The sequence below is a fragment of the Colobus angolensis genome, unplaced genomic scaffold, assembly GCF_000951035.1.
Source record: "Colobus angolensis palliatus isolate OR3802 unplaced genomic scaffold, Cang.pa_1.0 Scaffold41, whole genome shotgun sequence".
In the NCBI taxonomy this organism is placed as follows: Eukaryota; Metazoa; Chordata; class Mammalia; order Primates; family Cercopithecidae; genus Colobus; species Colobus angolensis.
Window position 1 is genome coordinate 15,399,707 of NW_012117488.1, and position 16,489 is coordinate 15,416,195.

Genomic DNA, 16,489 nt, shown 5'->3' on the forward strand with positions numbered 1-16,489 from the left:
TGTCATCGGTGCCCTACAGCCCCTGCAGCACCTCTGCTCCAGCTACTCAGTGTTTCTGGTAATTTCTCAGACATGGGATGCTCTTTCACACCTCTAGGTCTTCCACTTGCATCCATCTGCCCCTCATCCTAGCAAAGACTTACACAGTCTTTCATTTTCCATTTTCTCTTCCAAAGTATTTTCATAGCCCCATGTACTCCCCTCCACCCAGCAGCTGTCACACTATCGTGATTTCCTCTTTGATTTTCTTTTGCTGGAATTGTGGATTCTGAGACTGCCAGGACTTGATCCATCTACCACTTTCCTATGTATCCATTGCTGGTATCCAACCCAGGCCTGACCCATCAGCACAGGCTGAATGATGAAGAGCAACCCTGGCTTTTTTTAATTTTTTTTTTTGAGACGGAATCTCACTCTGTCACCCAGGCTGGAGTGCAGTGGCGCCATCTTGGCTCACCACAAGCTCTGCCTCCCGCGTTCACACCATTCTCCTGCCTCAGCCTCCCAAGCAGCTGGGACTATAGGCACCCGCCACCATCTGGCATTTTTTTGTTTTTTGTTTTTTGTTTTTTTTAAAGAAAAAGAGGTCTTGTTAGTGTTAGAAACTGAAATTCCAAAGTCACCCTCAGATAAGGTAGACAAGATGAATTTGGGGGCAGTAATTCTTATTTCCTTTGCTTTCCTTCTTTCCATAGATCTAATGGTCTCACCTCGCTACACTTAAAAACATTGTATAAGCAATCATTGTTTGTTTTCTTTTTCCTTTCTTCAAAGAAAAAGAGATGGCTTCCCATTGTTTAAATCCCTTAAAGGATGGTTTCACTTTTTTAGAGAAAAACTGAGTCCTGGCATTCTTTTCCATTGTTTCAGTTTTGGAATATACAAAGCAAGAAAAGAAAAATTGTTTTCACTTACTCCAAAGGACACATTTGTTGAAGACTTTTAAACAAAGCTGGAGGGGAATGGAAGTAAATACCAGGCATCATTCCTTGAGTGTTGAAAATAGCCTCTATATGAGAAATATGCTGATTTTTAAATATTTTAAGGAAATTAATATTTGTAGAAATTACTGTAATTTAACATAGCTTCTAGGTATTTTATTATATCCATGTTAGAAGTGATTTTATATAAAGCTTTTTCTTAGTGCCAGTAGAGAATATCGCCAGGTGAGTTTTCTGTCTTAGACCTCATATTAGGGGATTTAGTCATCAAGGACTTCTTTAAAATGAATTCTTTCTCTAGGCTTAATCCTCTTAGAATGGGAAAGATATGTTAGAATAGGAAAGGGGCCAAAGGTATCATTTATGGATCTCTTCATTTTCTGTATTAAGAAATAAATGCAAAGAGGTCAAATGATTTGCTTTAATGGCTGCAAGGCCAACATAGGTGGCAAAGTAATTTAGAAGCAAAATGTCTGTTTCTCTTACACAAGTGAGTGGATCTAATTGACTGTGATTGTGTTGTTCAGGCGCTTTATATCCCAGTTGCGTTGGGAAGTAGTGTACAATAAAAGCATGGGCTTTTTACAATCTGATGTAATCAGTGAAATTCTGGTTCTGCCATGTGCTGACTTGAGGAGCTCACCTCACTTTTCTGATTCTTGCCATTGCCCTCATGGGGATGTGAAGGAAAATAAATGTGGTCCTGCTTGAAAAGAGAATGTGAAACTGTACCCTAAATCTTCCTTCACTCTCCTCGAAAACTAAAATCTGTCTTTTCATTAGTTGCTTTATGTTCACCTGTCCTCTGGAAGCTAGTATTTTCCAGAATGTATATTTGTAATCTAGGTTAAATGTCTTTTAATTTCAACATCATGCTGTGTCCTCAGTTTTAACAGCCTATTGCCACATAATGTAGTGTGTTTTAAGGAAAATATGACTCACTCACTTTTAGGAATGAATATATTAATCTATTCTGCCAGTACCTGCTCTACGCTAGGCATTGGGGATAAAATACAACATGCTTAAAAAACCCTGAAATATTGAATAATATGATCTTGCCAATCACCAGTGAGAATCCAGTTTTAGGTTTGCTGATGGGGGTTAAGGCCATTTCAATACGAACTTTTCAGTGTTTCTAGTGGAGATGGTGGGATATGTTTTCTTTAGGTGAAGGACGCTATTTGACTTGCTGATGCATACTTACAACAAACGGAGATTTTATTAAGCCCCGCAGATAAATTCACATGAATTTTCATTATTCACTTAGCTTATTATTTCCTTTGGGATAGTGACCACAACATGAAATAAAGGCCTGTTCAAAGAGTTAAAAATAAGATTTTTTTTTGACCTGTGGTAATATATTTCCAAGTTACTGTAGCAAAAAACAATATCACTTTACACTCCTACGAATGTGGGTTATCTTGCTGCAACCTAAAGCTATTTTTGTTCTTTTTTTTTTTCTTTTCTTTTCTTTTTTTTGAGACGGAGTCTTGCTCTGTCGCCCGGGCTGGAGTGCAGTGGCCGGATCTCAGCTCACTGCAAGCTCCGCCTCCCGGGTTTACGCCATTCTCCTGCCTCAGCCTCCTGAGTAGCTGGGACTACAGGCGCCCGCCACCTCGCCCGGCTAGTTTTTTTGTATTTTTTGGTAGAGACGGGGTTTCACCGTGTTAGCCAGGGTGGTCTCGATCTCCTGACCTCGTGATCCGCCCGTCTCGGCCTCCCAAAGTGCTAGGATTACAGGCTTGAGCCACCGCGCCCGGCCTATTTTTGTTCTTTAATAGGTAGAAAGACTTTCCTTGGGATGGAACTGAGGGGCCAAATAGCCACTGCTACAGGGTACTGTATTTAGTTGGAGTCAAGAAAATTTTTGCATGTTAAACCACAAATAGACAACAAAATGAAAATTGCAGTTGTGCTTACTTTGGTTTCTTCTAATGAAGCTTAATTTTTTTCCCCCCTGAGATGGAGTCTGTCTCTGTTGCCCAGGCTGGAGTGCAGTGGCGCGATCTCGGCTCACTGCAACCTCTGCCTCCTGGGTTCAAGCAATTCTCTGCCTCAGCCTCCCAAGTAGCTGGGATTATGGGTGCCCACCACCACACCCGGCTAATTTTTGTATTTTTAGTAGAGACGGTGTTTCATCATGTTGGTCAGGCTGATCTTGAACTCCTGACCTCATGATCCACCTGTCTCGGCCTCCCGAAGTGCTGGGATTACAGATGTGAGCCACTGCGCCCAATTGAAGCTTAATTTTAGTGAGGTTTCAATATAAGGAACCTGCAAGGGCGTGAGAGTAGCCAGGGGAGCAGAGGCCAGCCATTCTCCTAGGACCAGGGGTTGCCTCTCTTCCTCAGTGCCACTGGTGCCCCCTCCAACATTTCCTAAGCTGGTGTTCTTGCAACAGCAAAAAATCACCAAAAGATTTAAAACAGAACTGTAACCCCAATCAGTTTTTTAAAAGAAATTAAAAGCCATTGTATCTTCTGTTAAATATTTATGTAGTCAACTATTGATGTCTTCATTTAAATCTGTCTTTTGAGATGCAAATTAAACATGGGTAGAGAGGTAGGGGAGGTGGAGAATCTTTCCCATGAAAATGTTCAAGTTCTTGATTTTTTTCTGAATAGACGTCTTACTGTTTTTCTTTAGAAAACATGCATGTACTACTTTTTAACGGAATTTTTATTTGGCTTTATAAAATTTTAAAATAGCCTTTTGGGATATTTAGGGATTTCTCAAGAAGTTTTATAAAGGTTTTATCATGTAGAACATTGCAGCATTATACAGTTCAATTAAATAAATTTTTCAGGCAAGCTTCAAGATATGTTGTCTGTCTTTTGATAAATTGTTTTAGAGTCTTATGTAGCAAGTCTTTATGTAGGTATACTTTTTAGTGTGTGTGTTCATTGAAAAGCCATACTTGTTTTTAATGGTATGGGGTATTCGTTTTATTAGCTTTTTTTTTTTTTTTTAAATCTTCCCCAGAGTCTTGTGGAATTTAGGCATTACATTATTTTAGAAACTGTTCTTTTATTTCTTTACATCAGAGACCTTGAATATTTAATTTACTTTTCAGTAAAGCTGTCAGTTGTAATCTACAATTAAAAAAAAAAAAACCTAATAAAACAAATCCTCATTTCACAATTTAAACCTTATTGAGTCTAATTCACTAGAGCTGCAAGTTTATTATTCTCCTGCAGTTTGACGTGCCTCCAGTTGTAATTGTGTTGACCCTTCAATGCATTAAATCTCCCCAGTGCTTATCAAACTGGGAGAGATAAGTCTACAATTCGGAACTTCATTAAATATCTCATTTATATTAAACAGATGATAGCTTCTAACAGAAATAATAATTTGTTCAGCTGAAGGAAGTGCGACAGTTGTGATTTCATGTGTGAGATGAGCGCTTTCTCTCTTGCTGTGCTGTGTGGTGCTGCCCTCCTGCCCACTCCCCGACATTGGCCCTCCCTGACTGACTAACACCAAAGCATCATACCATCCTTGTGGCGAACTTCAGAGCCTGCGTCGTGAGGATTGTAGTTAAATGTACTTTGTTCTTCCTTAAAACAGATTTTCTTGAAGGCCTTACTAACGTGAATTTCTTACTCATATTATTTTTATGTAAAATATGACTTATCAGACACAGCTAACTGTTTAAAGAAATGCCCCATACTATTTTAATTTATTGTCATTGAAATTGACATATATTCATTGCTTATTTATTAGATTGTATATGTTTTTGAAATCCTCTTTGTGTGCTTTATTAGAATATTTGGTCCCGATTTTCATATTGTTCTGCACACTACTAAAGTGATTATTGCAGCTGCTGTCTTAAACATTACAGTAAGATAATACCATGATTATTCTTAATTTCTAGCAGGAGGAATTTAAAATCAGTGTGTTGTTCAAGACACCTGAGCTGATAAATAGAGTCTGTAGGTCTTGTAGAGTAGGTAATAATTCCACCAGCACACATGGAAAAATGTGTGCTAATTGTTAGATGTATTTACATACCGTAAGTATAAGATCTGTAGCTAAATTGCAGCTTCCATTCTGATAAAGCACGCCTTTTATAGAGTAACATCTAGTAAAGAATTCTGAATTACACTGTAACTTAAATTGACTTAAACAGACACTAACAGTCAAGTTCGAAAAATAAACAGCAAGCTCTGATTTTTAAAAAGCCTTAAATATACATATTTTCCCCCCAGTGGTTGAAATCTGACAGAACTTCATGGGAGGCATGGTATAAAGTGGTACAGAAAGGTGGTCATTAGGCAGAGCTGTCATCACAAATTATTTTGGTACAGGGTGAAAAGTTCTAGTTCATTTGGTACCCTGTTGGATAGAGGCCTTGGGCAAGTTGTTACAATTCCCCCATGCTGCTCATGGGCCTCCAGGTACTGATTTTTCTTTGCCCCCACCCCCCTTACTCTGTAGCTAAAGTCACCTGGGAGCCCCCCTGGACCTGAGCTGCCTGTTGAAACAGCGTTGGATGATAGAGAACGAAGAATTTCCCATTCCCTCTACAGTGGGATTGAGGGGCTTGATGAATCACCTAGCAGAAATGCTGCCCTCAGTAGGATAATGGGTGAGTCAGGTAAAATTCTGTTTATCACATCTTATTTTGATGCTTTCATTGGTTTACTGAGAGGTTATTAGTGTAATATTAATGTAAATAAAAATATAATGTTTTCAAGACAAAGGAGAACAGGTTTATTAACATCATTCAGGAAGTGTTCATGTGAAGAGGTAAGTCAACCCATTGATTTAAGTGACTTTTAGATCCTGTAACATGAGGTAAGAACCGAAAAGAAAGGGATCATATGGAAATGTTTTCCAGTGATCAAGATATTCTTTACTTACTTGAAATAATAAGTGAAGCTATGTTTAAAAAGAAATAAAAATGTAATGGCTTATGGCAAGAAGGATTCAAAAGTTACATATCATTCACAATGGTACTGCCTGGAGGGGGAGAAAAAATATGTATATATAGATATATGCACACATATGTAAAATATTCACATGTATTTGATTTGTGTTTAATAGGATGTTACTGTATTTTAATTGTATTTTACTTTTCCGAAGCCTTAGTTTTAAAATCCCGAAACTAGTCTTCTGCATCCTTTGTTTGGATTCAGTACCATCCTATCTGCATGGCCCCCAGTGGGTAATGAGGTTATTAGCACTTGCTTTGCAGCAGTTCAGCTTTCTACTAACAGATCCAGTTAATAAAGACTTGCTTTGCCACAGGAGTGGTTGGATTTACTGAGTTGCTCATCTTGGGATTAGCTTGTGAGAGTTTTCAAATTTAAAACACAAGAAGTCGTTTTGATTAAAGTAACACCTGACATAAAACACTTTTATTACTGGTATATTTTACAAGGCTTTCATTTAAAGTAAAACCCTAAATTTAACTCTATTTCGAGTACATTTAATGCAGATTTGGTATAATTCAAGTTTCCATTATGGAGCCTCATTGAAACAGTAATTTATTCATCAGTGGGTGTTTATGGAAAGTCTGCTATTGGCAAGACATTGTGTATATACTTTTGCTGTAGATACAAAGATGAGTAAGAAGCAATCTCTGCCTTCAAAGAACTTTCTACTGGGCATCATCAAAAACATACATAAACATGTCTAGTAGAATTGTCTGTTTTTCTTCCTCTAATCTCTCTAGCTTTCTAATTTAGAAAAATTGCTGAATATGTAATTTCTTGTCTTGTTACTTGTGGAACTTAGACAAGCAGCTTTCTGGTTTTACTTTGTCAACATTTTTCTTTTTACCTGCTTGGCATAAGTGAACATCAGGGAAGAGTGCCACACCCGTTGGGTTGAATACCTGTAGGTGAAAGGCTTTGTACATAGTTTCTCACTTTTAAATCTTTGCTTATTACTTACCACTCTCTTCACTGCTGTTGGTTTTTCCGTACTTTCTTGGCTTTGGTATAAAACTTTATCTTTGTTAAATTATTTTTTTATTGATGAAATTTCAGTCCCCTTTAGAGAGAAAGAGTGTGCATGTGTCCCTAGATAATGTGTGCACACAAAGTGATATGCTGTAATTTCCCCTTTATTATAGGAACATAGGACTTGCCATACTGAATCAGACCATTGGTCCACCAGTTCCTGTAACCTGCGTCCTGCCTCCAATCCCTGATGCTTCAGAGGAAGGCGAAAAACTAAAACTAAAACTCAAACCAAAAAAATTCCCTAAATTCAGCTAGTAACCTTTTGAAATGCTGTATATATGAGTTGAAGAGTCATTCATTTTCTTCCTAGTCTGTTGCCCTGATTTTGTTAGCTACAGCTTTATTAGTCTTCTTCGGTTTGCATTATAGTTGACATTGTTTCCTCTTCCTTCTGCTAGATATGTAATGAACTCTTAATACTCCAGATGCTTCCCCGGGGCAGTAACTCCTCTCCCAGTTCTGTGTTTTGTGATGTGTAATTCCTTTTACCACTTTGGGCTGGGGGTGACAAATGCATTACTATTTAAAGCTAGGCTAAGTTGGTGTTTTTGTGATTTGGATATTTTCTTAAGATAATTTTTTACAATTTGTACCAGAAACTAGGGATTCTAAATAGTTTTACCCTGACAAGTGTATATGCGTATTTTGATTCATCTTGTGTTTTACAAATCTGAAAATTCCTCACTCTTTGTCAGTCCTTACTCTAATACCATTGGCCATAATAATCAAATGCGATTTGTGATATAGTTACCACTTAAAGTTAGAAATCCTGTTCAAGATGTTACCTTGCAACAGAAAGCCCAAACAGGGCATTAGGAGAGGTATGGGGCACAAAATTTAAGAAACTTGACAAATCACAATTTCTGAACCAAAATTTGGATGTATGTTTTTCTGAGTCATGAATTCCACAGTTCCAAAGACATTAGAACATTGGATTTCCATTCATCTAAACCAATAACAACAGTATTTATTGAATTGCACATTATCTAGGCGTGTGGAAATTCCTCAGACTGTTTGGTTAATGATTGCCTTCTAAATGTTTGGAATCACTCCTATGTAGACATTAGTGGAGGTGAAGGTATTTACTTCATGATCTGCTATGATACAAAAAGAACTTTGTATTGAAATTCTGGCTCATTACCTTAGGGAGTTATTAATTTTGTGTTAACAGGTTGAATTTTCATATGGAATAATCCCCTGTGTAAGACTCTAGGCTGCAGGGAGCTTTGAGGCTTTGTGATGCATTCCTTTGTGAACACATCCGTGGAGAAAGGCTTTTAAAAGCTATACCCCAAAAGGAAGAGCTTCTAGAGTGGGAAGGATGTCAGATGCCATCAGTCACACTTTCCCACTTAACAGATGAAGGAACTAAGTCCTAATATCCCAGGATGTTTTTTGTTTTACTTGTTTTTGGCTATTTCCTTTTTCTAAAAGTAGCCTTCTCTAGGGAATGCTGAGATCTTCATTCTTTATTAGTATCAATTTATAATTATCTACATCTGTAAGCAGATATTCGAAAGTCTCCATATCTTATTCTATCCTGGCACCCACGGTGACTAAAAATATCAAAGACGTTAAATCTTTGAAAACAGCCTTCAAACCACGTACTCCAACCGACTTACCTTGTATGTCGGGGACTTATGGAGCAAATAAATCAAGAAACTTGACAAAAGCTGCACACTTTCTGTACTTCTGAACCAAAATTTGGATGCATGCTTTTCTTTATCATGAGTCACACCTGATTAGGATTTCCTTAGCTTTTATTGGGGTCAGCCAGGATTGTAACCAAAGGCAAGATTTCTCTGTCATCTCTTTTGACAGAATTCCCACTATCATGGATTTTCTAATAGTCCTGAACATTTATCAGAAAGTAATCTGTAGTGGGCCTGCCTGCATAGGATTCTTCCTTTGAAAATTCTTAATTTTTCTAATGGTTGGTCTCTCTTAACTAACAATCAAAAACAGCAACAAGGCAGCTGGGCACAGTGGCTTATGCCTGTAATCCCAAAACTTTGGGAGGCCCAGGCAGGTGGATCACCTGAGGTCAGGAGTTCAAGACTAGCCTGGCCAACATGTGAAACCCTGTCTCTACAAAAAATACAAAAATTAGCCGAATGTGGTGGTACACACCTGTAGTCCCACCTACTGGGGAGGCTGAGGCAGGAGAATCGCTTAAACCCAGGAGGCAGAGTTTGCATTGAGCTGAAATCGCACCACAGCACTCCAGCCTGGGCAACAGAGTGAGACTCCATCTCAAAAAAGCAAAACCAAACAAAACAAAAAACAGCAACAAGGATGATCAGCATAACTAATTTAACCAGCACATCCATTTCATACAAGACATCACATGTTGTCATTTGTAAGCCTGGGACTTTAACTTTTTCTCAACTTTTTTAGCTGAATAATTTTTCTTTTTAAAACAAAACTGAAATCTGTTGTATCCATTTTAGAATTTATCTCAGTAGTTTGTATATTCATGTATATGTGGTGAGTTTAAGAAGACATTATATTTAGAACATTTTTATCTTGTTAGCAATTTGACATAGAAAAATGGAACATTAATGTTTTTATTGTGAGTCATGTCACTGGCACGGTTTTCCTCTAGTATCATATGTGGTGTTACCTTCTATGTAAATTTGCCAATGAATAAATGTTTAGTGAACAAACATTTTGTATTTCCTTGTTTCACTCCTCTACAAGATACTGACTAGTTTACTTAGTTTGTAGGTCACTAGTTAACTAGTTGAAGAAAGAGGAAAGTTTACCTATCAAAAATAAATTGAAGCCTTCTCAAGTCATAGAAGGTTTCACATTTATGATGTGCCAACTACTAGCAAACATAATTAAGGGATCATTGTATTGTCTTGGTGGAGCTTAGTAGAATATGTAGTTAAGTTTTTTAGCTGTCCGTTACCCTGGTATAATCTTGGAGCCATAACCCAAAACTATATTCCTGGCAAGCATGTTAAGAAGCAGAAAATAGAAATTTTCAAATCTTGTGAAATGTTAGCCTTTCAAATCATGGGTGAGAAAAAAAAATGCTAAATTATTTTCTTACTATGAGGAAGATTTCTTGCCATTTATTTATGTATACAATATTGTGTCACAACAGTTAAGGTACAATATTTCTTCTCAGAACAACAGATTACAAAAAAAAAAAAATCATATGCACCTTTCAGTGTTCCATATTGCTTATTAGGCCATCTCTCAGAATATATTGTGTAAAACCAGGAGTTTTAGTTTTGTGTTTAAAAATGAATGCACTATGATTATACTGTAATATTTCCTTTCAAAAATTTTACCCTTGTGGGGACTTGGTATTTAATATTGTGACATGCCTCGTCAGTGGTGAGTTGTCCATTGGGGTAACTGGTTTTATAATTCTGTATGCTTTGAAGAAAAAAGTATGTCTTGAGAAGGAAACATTTCTTTGGCTAATAGTGCTAGAAAGTCCTATCTTATTGATGAATATTACTTTTGCTGAACAGGTTTCTATCCTAATATTCTAACACTGTATTAGAAATAAATGAGTAATTTGAATTCAGGTAAGGGAAATGGCTGAGTATTACATTTGATTTACATTTTTATCATTAGCATTTATATAAAGCTGTTAATTTTCATAGTTTCTCAAAATGGGTGCATTTGAAATCAAAGTAGAAAGTTTTTCTTGGTAACATGCTGAGAAGAGGTTTCAGTGAACTTACAGTATTACTACAATAGTGAAGTTGATGTTAAATGAGGAATGCAGTTGAAATCTCCATCAAGTTTACTTTTTGTGAGTTATCCTGAAAAGATGTAGCAATTTAAATAAATTCTGTTCCTTTGCTGAAATGTCTAGAACAATACAATACAGACTTTTAAAAATCCTTCAAGCTTGTGTATGCCATCCCAACATCCTCAGTCATGGCCTGAAAAACCTCTGGCCTCTCAGCTCCTAATTTTTTGCATCAAGATCACTCCAGGTGTCTCTCTAGGCTTTGTTTCTGGTGATACTCATCTTTTAAGTGTCACCTGACTGCACCATGGACTTTTCTCCATGATGCATTTAATAATGATATTGCTGATATCTAAAATAAATGTCATCACTTCTTCTGGCAGAAAAGATAATATTGACCATTTAAAACCTAATTCTGATGTTAATTTTGCCAAGATTTCCAGCACTTTCTACCCACAGTGACCCAGGCAATTACAACACAAGTGAATGGCTTTGGGGTCATCTCTCACACCACCATACAATTATCACTGCTTGTAATTCTTTCTCCTTCACTAGGGCATACGCCCTTTAAGGACAGAGACTGTGTCTTGCAGTACGTGCTCTGTGGCAATTGCTCAATGAATGAATGAATGAATGAATGAATGAATGAACAATGCAAGTTAGTGGGGCTTCTTTGTAAATTTCCTGGTAAAATTTTTCAAAAGACATTCACAGTTTAGAATGCGTGTAGCATTTTCACATTAGAAGACATTTGAGAGAGTATCTTTGGCTTTAGGAAACTTAAAACCAGAAAAATTGCATGCATTGCCCTGAGCTATACAGTTGTAGCGTCAGAGGTAGTAATAGACTCGAGGTCTCTGTTTGACAATCATTTATGAAAAATAAATGTGCTAAATTCTGTTTTGTTCTACCAGGTTGAGCAGATATGTGGAAAGTTAGACATTTAGTAATATAGCAAAGTATTAAAATTAATAGATGTAACACTTTGATCGATGTCTAGAATTTCTCTTCTTTTTTCACTGGACAGGTAAATACCAGCTGTCCCCTACAGTGAATATGCCCCAAGATGACACTGTCATTATAGAAGATGACAGGTTGCCAGTGCTTCCTCCACATCTCTCTGACCAGTCCTCTTCCAGCTCGCATGATGATGTGGGGTTCGTGACGGCAGATCCTGGTACTTGGGCCAAGGCTGCAATCAGTGATTCAGCCGACTGGTAAGCTCATCGTCCAGGGTTGGAAAACATGAACTAATTACAGTCGCATCTTATGTTTAAGTGGCTTACCACTAAATACAGTTAATCATTTTTTTAATAGCCATGCTCTGTCTTCATGGTTTTTATACACTTAATTATCACTCTTTTAATAAAAGATTTTGCCCCAACCCTGTAAATTTAATTGTTTTAGCCTTCAAGAGTTACAGTTAGTAATGTAACCAAAACAACAACAAAACTACTACCAATCAAAAAACCATGCTCATTTGTTTTTCAGTTTAACTATTTATGGTTTATTTCACATCTGTGTTAATTTGATGCATTGTTTTTCAATTAAATTCTTGTCATCTCCCTAAATCGATTCCAACAATTAGATAACTTTGCAAAACTAACAGTTGATGTGTTCTAAGAGTGGGAGGAGGCTTTTTTTTAAGTGTGTGTTTTTTGTTTTTGTTTTTTTCCAGAGTGCTATAACCATACTGTTTAAAACGCTTTGTAATTGCTTTTAACATAGTGACTTCTGGGGCACTCCCTGCTAATTTTTTTTTTCCTATGTCTTTCAAAATAGAAGAAAGCATTTGATACTACTGAGCCAATGTGTGGCTCATGAATGCAGATGTGTGTCTTAATGTTTATGCCTAGTAATTATATACATCAATAAGCAAAAGCAAAGCTCCTCTTGGGGACGACCTCACAAGGTTGTAGTGATAATTAACACAAACCATGTGAAGTATTGTACCAGAATTTTCTCATTGCCCTTTCTCTGGGGTCTTTTATGAATATATCAGCAAAATCATATTTAAATATTATGGTGTTGTTTCTTCACCACTTAGCCATTCCTGCTGCCTACTGTTTTTTTGGCTTGTGTCAACATTAATATTAGATAGGAGGTGTCTGGGGGACTGGCATTTATTTGCGTTAACATTTTTAGTAATGATCTTAACAAAGTGAACCACGCCCCCCGTCCTCTTCCCTGACTCTCCACATGAACACACAAAATACAGTTCATTTATCTGTTAATTATGAAGATGTTCTCTTGGAAAAAATCACACCTCTTATTTGGGACCTTGAAAAGTTCATCTCTAGCTTTTCATTTCTTTCTTTTTTAATTCTCTTTTTGAAAACACAGGATTTAAAAATAGACTACACTCAAACCTGCATGATAATGGCCCATCTTTGAATGAGGTTTTTGGTTAAACATAGAAGGGATGACTACAATATAAAGTAAAAACCCATTTGAAATCTGCAGATGGTGTTACATTGACTGCTGTGTCTCATATCTCTTTCTGAAAATGAAAGTAACAACAGAGAAAGCAAGAATTAGATAGACGCAATATTCATCTTAGGGACAAAAGCCTTTAAATCTCTACCATGATGAGAAATTGTGGAGGTGGCCATAGTCTTTGGGGCCTTATAAAGCAGTGTATTAGTGAAAATAGATAAATAACTGGAAGGGATAGATTGTGGCATTAATTTCCCTAAGGGGGATTTGCAAAATGGTGAGGACTTGTATAATTCTGCTGTGGGGAATGTGGGGCAAAGCAAATAATATGAATGAAGGGTTATCCAAACAAGAATGGCAGCTGTTCTGAATCACAGCAGAAAATGCAGGCATTTCCAGCCTGACAATATCTTCCCTAATCCTTGATGAAAATGTTATAAAAACAAAAGGCCAATAAGACAGGATTAATAACTGGAATTTTAATAACATTAGGGGTCAAGATATGGTTACATTCTTTAAAGAATCAGCTGTCATTCCTGCAATCTAACTTGTTAAATATTCCAGTGTACTGTTTATTGTGTCTGAAATTAGTTTAATGGGAATATTGATAGGGAAGAATTAATTTTGTCATAATTTAAGAGTATTTAGTTATTTTAAGACTCTTACTAATGCACAAACTCATTTGACATTTTAAATTGTATCTGCAGTTCACTGCCCAGTTGTCGAAGGCTACATCAAATGGCTAAACTTATTTGTTTACTTATAGAATATACTGTTTTCAATCCATTAATCAATTGAAAGAACATTAGTAATGTGTTTCTGGGGGAAAGGAAATAACAGCAAATTCTAATCTTAATGGCAACATGATTTTAGAGGATATAAAATTAAAGATGCACCAATACGTGGTTTTCAGGCAAGATTGGCAGTGACAATTTGTATTTCTTCGAAAAATCTTTTACCAACGATTTCTACTAACACTGTATTTCAAATGCATTCTGTTCGCAAGTTTGGTGCAGTATTGGAGTTCAGGTTTTAAATTATTCCAGAAAAGGTAAAAAATTATTGGTCAGCATGTACAGAGTGACTGAAGAGATCCACTGACAATATATAAAAGAATTATTGGAAATGTATTATTTAGAGTTTGCTGCTGCAAGATTGTGTCATATTACTTATCATATGGGTTTTAATTTTTTACTTCTAGAAGTGTGTTTTTTTTCACTTGGGTGCATGTGCTCTCATCTTTATAAGCCATTTACACCAAAGCATAGTAGTATATGAAGAGGCATCTGAGGGTAGGTGTCTGTCATCATAATTTGTATTACTTTGATAATTTCAGATAGTCTTCATTGGGTGATGACTGACTTGTTTAGTAGTTAGCAATTTACATGGGGTTTTCATCTTAGGTTGCTGAATTCTCTCATTAGCTTTTTAAGTGGGTGAGACAACTATTCTCCTTATTGAATATATTAATACATAATGAGCTGAAAACATTTCAAGTCACCCTACCCAGTGGCGTGGCTTTTGCCTGCTATCTTACTTTTCACACTTTTAGCATAGTTCTTTAAGAGCCAACTCTCATTTCATGCAAAGTAAATTGGAGCTAAATTTCTGATGTACATCCAAAGGTTGACTGTCTTTTTACTAGTATGGATGATAATTCTTATAAGGCCATAAAGGGTTACAAAAGCTTGCTTCCATCAGAAGCATGAGGAAGACTATCATAAGCTCAGCTGACAGTGGAAGAAGTCCTGGGCATTTTTAGTGTGCTCAGTTAGCTGTAGAGGGATGTTCTCTCACCTGACCAGATAGGTAAGGTGGCTAGACCTGATGTAGTAGAGCAGTAAGTATACTTACTTACCCAATGTGCCCAGCACAGAGAAAACCCTTTTCATATTATGAACTGTGGCTAGAACACCTTATAGCACTTTAGAATGTGTTCACAGATTTTTACAAACAGGAGTGATTCTGGGACATCTTCCATTGGAGGAACACTTCAGAAGGCATCCCGTTACCAGGGATTTGCCATATGCTTCCTTATCATCCCCACTTGAGCCACTGTGTTGGTGTCACCAAAATCAAATGTTATCTAAACTTAGTCATGTTCTTCCTGACTCTCATATACTGTTTTTTCACTCATCCGTGCATCCTCAGCCTCTGTTTCATGCTTCTGGTATAGTATTTTTCTTGTGAGCTCATAGAGTACAGGAATCTTTCTTATCTGTTATTTGGACCTATGTCTGGTACAAATAACAGTGCCTTAATCAGAATAGGTTCTAATCAGTGTTTGTTGAATTGATTTATTTGTTGATTTAATATTTCAGAGAAACTGCAGCCTTATGAAATGGCATGCCATAATGACATATTTTTTCTTTCCTTAAAACACAACATAAAAGATACATAGGAAGGCTAGAATACACTCTTTTTGAAACCTCTATTTAATTACAACTTATATGGTCACTTGTTCGCTGCTAGTATTTGTATATAATATATGACAGGTTTCCTGAAAAATTCAGTCGTTCCAATATCAGGCTCATTTTTTATAGTCACCTTGAAATAATTCTGTATTGTCGAACAGAGTGAAGAAGCGGGAAATTAGAGAAGGAGGAAATTTACATGGAGAAAGAGTTACTCTAAATGTTAAATTAATTTTGTATTTTTCTATCACCTTCTATACAGCCGCAGTTTTTTTTTAGTGGACTGTATTTGTGTTATTTATTTCAATTTTTCTTGAGGAATATACATATGTATATTCACATTTGCAGGTATGTATGAACCTCCCTAAAATGGATGTCTGCTATTTTTAGTAAATATTTTTATTTTTATATTTTTCTTCACTCCAGCTCTTTGAGTCCAGATGTTGATCCAGTTCTTGCTTTTCAACGAGAAGGATTTGGACGTCAGAGTATGTCAGAAAAACGCACAAAGCAATTTTCAGATGCCAGTCAATTGGATTTCGTTAAAACACGAAAATCAAAAAGCATGGATTTAGGTAGTGAGTACAATCTCCATGAATCTTTATCTAAATAAGGTTTAAGTGCTTTCAGGATAAAATTGATGGTCCCAAACAGATGTCTGTTTACTTTGAGAAAATAAATGTGAAATGTGGCAATTTGGCAAAAATTAGTTTTTCTCCCAGTTTGAGATAACGATATTACTCATAAGTGGCATGTTTACATAATATGCAATATGTTAATATATATGTTTTCTTAAGAGAATGGAAACAAACACATGTGCATATCATGCTATGTCCATGTATCTTTATTTTACACAATGAAATGTTTTAACACTTTGGTTATTTAAAACCAGTTTCATTGAAATTGTATTAGGTTGGTGGTGGGATTTTTCAACTAGAAGTGAAAATTTTGGAGAGAAACCATTATCTCAATCCATGTCTGGAATTTGGTTACTTCATGATGTCTTCCTTTCAT

At 36.4% G+C, this 16,489-nt stretch overlaps 1 protein-coding gene across 1 annotated transcript in view; it reads left to right on the forward strand.

Moving 5' to 3' along the window:
• The window catches only part of PARD3 (par-3 family cell polarity regulator), a 722,486-nt gene that overhangs the window by 477,104 nt on the left and 228,893 nt on the right, over positions 1 to 16,489 (forward strand). Inside the window, exons 15-17 of the mRNA XM_011956182.1 lie at positions 5,379 to 5,529; positions 11,653 to 11,842; positions 15,902 to 16,053. Coding sequence (XP_011811572.1) covers positions 5,379 to 5,529; positions 11,653 to 11,842; positions 15,902 to 16,053 — 493 coding nt within the window. The remainder of the gene's footprint in view (positions 1 to 5,378; positions 5,530 to 11,652; positions 11,843 to 15,901; positions 16,054 to 16,489) is intronic.